This window comes from Trichechus manatus, unplaced genomic scaffold, assembly GCF_000243295.1.
Source record: "Trichechus manatus latirostris isolate Lorelei unplaced genomic scaffold, TriManLat1.0 scaffold00244, whole genome shotgun sequence".
In the NCBI taxonomy this organism is placed as follows: Eukaryota; Metazoa; Chordata; class Mammalia; order Sirenia; family Trichechidae; genus Trichechus; species Trichechus manatus.
Window position 1 is genome coordinate 780947 of NW_004444180.1, and position 3866 is coordinate 784812.

Below are 3866 nucleotides of genomic sequence, written 5' to 3' on the forward strand. Positions count from 1 at the left end.
GGGCTGCAGGCCCTGCATCGGCCTGGCCTTCTCGGGGTAGATGGGGCTGTGGCCAGCCCTCAAGTTCATCACCCTACACCAGCAGCCCTTCCTCCTCCACTCCTGAGCCCCTAGCCCTCTGCAGGTGGGATGCCAGGCACCGCCCACCACAGGGATGGGTATCTGAGCTCCAAAGTGGGCACAGAGGCGCAGGGCAGGCTGGAGCTGTATCTGCAGTGCCCTCCTGCCACCCCAAGGTCGGGGGCAGCGCAAGTCTCTGGAGGAGGCCCCTCCCTGCGTCCTCGGGAGACCAGTATGCCAGAGGGGGCAGCTGGGGGGTGCAATGGCTAGCAGGGATGCTGGCTCCTGGGAGGATCAAGGGCCAGGGAACTGACCGCACCCTGGTCTGGAGTGCATAGGGGGTGGCTTTGTGCCCACGCCAGGCCCACTAGGGGTGCTGCCTGCCGGAGCCGGCCCTGTCTGGCTCTGACACTGGGCTGCAGCCTCTGCTCTCCCCTCCACAGCACGGTGACGGGGATGGGCCAGGCTTCCCGCAGCTAACCAGGAAGTGGGCGGCTAGACACCCTGGGCACAGCCTTTCTGGCCTCCAGCCCTGGGGAGTTCTGGGTCAAGCAGTGAAACAACAGCCAGATCTCAGGTGAGTTCCTGGCCCAGCCGTGGGTGGGGGGCTTGTGTCATCTCAGGTGGGCTCCCGGCCCCGTCATGGGTGGGGGGCAGTGTCGTGAGGAGCCAGCATGGAGCCCAAGGCTCGAGGCCCCTCCCGTGAGCTGAAGGGAGACGGCAGACCCCACGAGCCGCACCTCACGCGTCCCACACCCAGGGCCTGGCTGTATGTATGTGCGCCGTGTGTACGCGTGCTCCGACAGGTTTACAAACCAGCCGGTTCACCCGCCTCATGTGCTGCAGTCAGGGACTCGAGCACCCGCACGATCTCACCGGAACATTCCCTCCACCCCAGAGGGAAACCTCAGGCCCATCTGCCCCGTTCCCAGCCCCGCAGAACCGCCCGTGTCTCCTGTCCCGGAGTGCCTGTCCCGCACGTTCTGCGGGGTCTGCATCCTGCTTCTCCCCCAGCACGATGGTCCTGAGGTTCTCGGGCACTGGAACCTCCCCCTCGGGACTGAACTGAGACCCCACAGGGCGGGTGGAGCCCATTCAGCAGCTGGCCGGGTGGTTTCAGCCCTGGGGCTACTGTGAGCAGCGCTGCTGTGGATGCTCATGTACCCGTCTCGTCTCGTGGAGATGTTTTTATTTCTCTTGAGTAGATACTGAGGCCTGTTTTTTAACATGCCCGGGGGGACGTCTGCCCTACGCTGGCCCACCCTCTCCCAACCACAAGCTCCCCGGGCCCTTCTCTTCCCCAGCCTGGCAGGCTTCCCCCCCACTCCCCCCACCACAGTGCCCTGCCCACCCAGCATGGAGCCACCGCCCACCCTGCAGGGTCCGGGGACCCCCTGGCAGCTGTAGAAGGAAGAGACCCTGGGTGACCCCTCAGGGTAGAGCTGTGGGGCCCATGTCCCCCAAATCTGCACTGCCCCCACCGGTGCTCAGCAACCAAGATTAGCCCTTTGTGGCGACTCGTTGAAAGCATGGCCTTAGATTAAGTTTCCGCACAGACGCCTGTCACCACGTGCAGTGACCTCAGATACGGGACTGACCAGCACCCACGAGAGGGACGGGTCCACACACACTGTGGGACAGGTCCATGGATGCAGAGGGGAGAGGGACAGAGAGGCAGGGAGGGGAAGAGCCAAGCGCTCGGCACAAGCGGAGCCAGAGCCACTCTGGGAGGCCAGTCCAGGGGCAGCTCACACGACAGTCCCCACACCGGATGCCCGTGGGTACAATGCCCCCAAGAGGGAGCCACCTGCCGGCCCCCGCGACCTCCACCAAGGCCAGTCCTGGGCACATGAGAACAGGCTGGCCCAGCACAGGTGGCCCGAGCTGGGGGTGACACCACTATTCACCCTTTCCTGCAGACAGCCGATGGTCCCACAGCCAGTTTCTCCACCAACGCTGGGTGTGGTGACCCTGCCGTGCTCTCCTAAGGGGCTCCAAACCCCACCTGTGCTGAGGTGGGGTCTCTGTTACATTGAGACTATGCTCTGAGCTAAAAGTAAAATATTTCTTTAGCAAACAGCTTCCCGCCAACATGGTGAACTGGCAGGCAGCTGGGGGCTGGGGTGTGGCCCCAGAAACTGCTGCGCCGGCTCCACCCAGCAGCCCCCTCCTCGCCCCTCCACTCAGGAAGACAAGCCCTGGTGGCCCCGTCCCACTGCCCAATGGTCCGATCATCCAGCTCACAGGGTGAGTCAAGGCCCAAACTCAGAGGCCTGCACAGTGCTGCCCCAGGGTGGGCACAGACGGGAGTCACACGGTGCTGCCCCAGGGTGGGCACGGATGGGCAGACGGGAGTCACACGGTGCTGCCCCACGGCGGGCACGGACGAGCAGACGGAGTCACACAGTGCTGCCCCAGGGCGGGCACGGACGGGCAGAGGGGACTCACACGGTGCTGCCCCAGGGCGGCCACGGACGGGCAGAGGAAAGAATCACACGGTGCCAGCACCAGGCTCCTTGCCCCAAAAGACCAGCGCAGGGCAAGCCCGACTAGGACCCCTGCTGACTGCCCTATCCACACCGACCACACGTGATTCAGGATTCTGCAGAACCCCCTGGCAGCAGCCCCCAGAGTCCTGGTCTCACCTACGTGCTGAGAACGGGGTGGGGTGGGGGTGAGGCCTCAGCCTCTTGTGCCCAAGGGGTCCTGGCCGGGGTGGGTGTCTGCGTCAGCTCGGGGGGTCGTCAGAGGCCCGGCTGCTCTCGGCTCTGAGGTGGGGTCTCCACAGGCCAAGGAGGAGGCAGCGCAGCAGGCCCACTTCCTCTGTGGCCACCTGGACCGTCGGCACTGGCCACAGGCCACAGTCCGCCTCATTTCCTGTGGGCCAGGCACTCGGTCACGGCTGGGGCCCCGGTACCCAGCCCCACCCAGCCCACTGCCCACCACCCACCCGCCGGGCCTCACCGGCTGCCACAGAGGAAGAGCAGGTTTTGCACAGCCGGCACGGTGGAGCTGGCGTTCTGGGCGGTGACGAGGTGGCGGTCCAGCACCACGTGTACTGCATCTGGCTCGCTGGCTGTGGGGCCGCGGGCAGAGGCTCAGGCAGGGCCGCCCCAAAGACCCGCCCAGCAGCTGCCCGCTCCTGCCCACTCCTGGTGCTGGCAGGATGGTCGGCACACCTGCACCCGAGCCTGCTCAGGCCTGGCACAGGGTCGCCGGCCACCAGGTCCGCTGGCCGGGCTCAGGGGCCGGCGCTGTACCTGGTGCGCCCACCCATACGGCCATAAGCACGAGGCCCACCGGGGCTCACCGCTGAAGCTGGCACCCGCATCCTTGACGAAGTCCTCCACGATCAGGGGCAGGTGGGCAAAGCCAGGCGCCCGGACCAGCTCGTACACGGAGGGCTACGGGGGCAGGGTTGGGACATTGCTGAGACTGCCAGGTCCCTGCCGACGAGGCCGAGCCCAGCCTGGGTCAGGCAGGCCACATCCAAGCAGGAGCCACGAGCTCCATGGGCGAGTGCTCCGTGGTCTGGCCTGCCGGGGCTACCGAGGCAGGGGCAAAAGGGACGGGTGGTCCTCTTGTAGGGAGTCCCCAGCAGGACATGTGGGTGATACCCCAGGAGCAGGCGGTGCTGTTGCCCCGAGGAAGGAGGAGCTGTACTTGGACCCCAGGCTGCAGCTGGGCGGGGCACAGCCCGACTTTGGCACGAGGGGAGGCGGCAGCTGCACAGACCCCAGAGCTCCGACCGCCGGCCCGCACCTGCCCTGGCCCTCCCTGCTCACCTGCCCTGGCCCTCCCTGCTC

The 3866-nt window shown here is 66.4% G+C and overlaps 1 protein-coding gene across 3 annotated transcripts in view; it reads right to left on the minus strand.

The window, feature by feature from the left end:
- Nucleotides 1–2795: 2795 nt before the first annotated feature.
- The window catches only part of GATD1 (glutamine amidotransferase class 1 domain containing 1), a 7116-nt gene continuing 6045 nt past the window's right edge, over nt 2796–3866 (minus strand). For 2 of the 3 annotated variants that reach the window (XM_004389376.1, XM_023724379.1), the window contains 2 exons: nt 3371–3464; nt 3021–3136 (listed from right to left, as the gene is read on the minus strand). In XM_004389376.1, coding sequence (XP_004389433.1) covers nt 3021–3136; nt 3371–3464 — 210 coding nt within the window. Of the gene's footprint in view, nt 2938–3020; nt 3137–3370; nt 3465–3866 lie in introns of those variants that run through there. The other variant, XM_023724378.1, reaches the window with a different exon arrangement.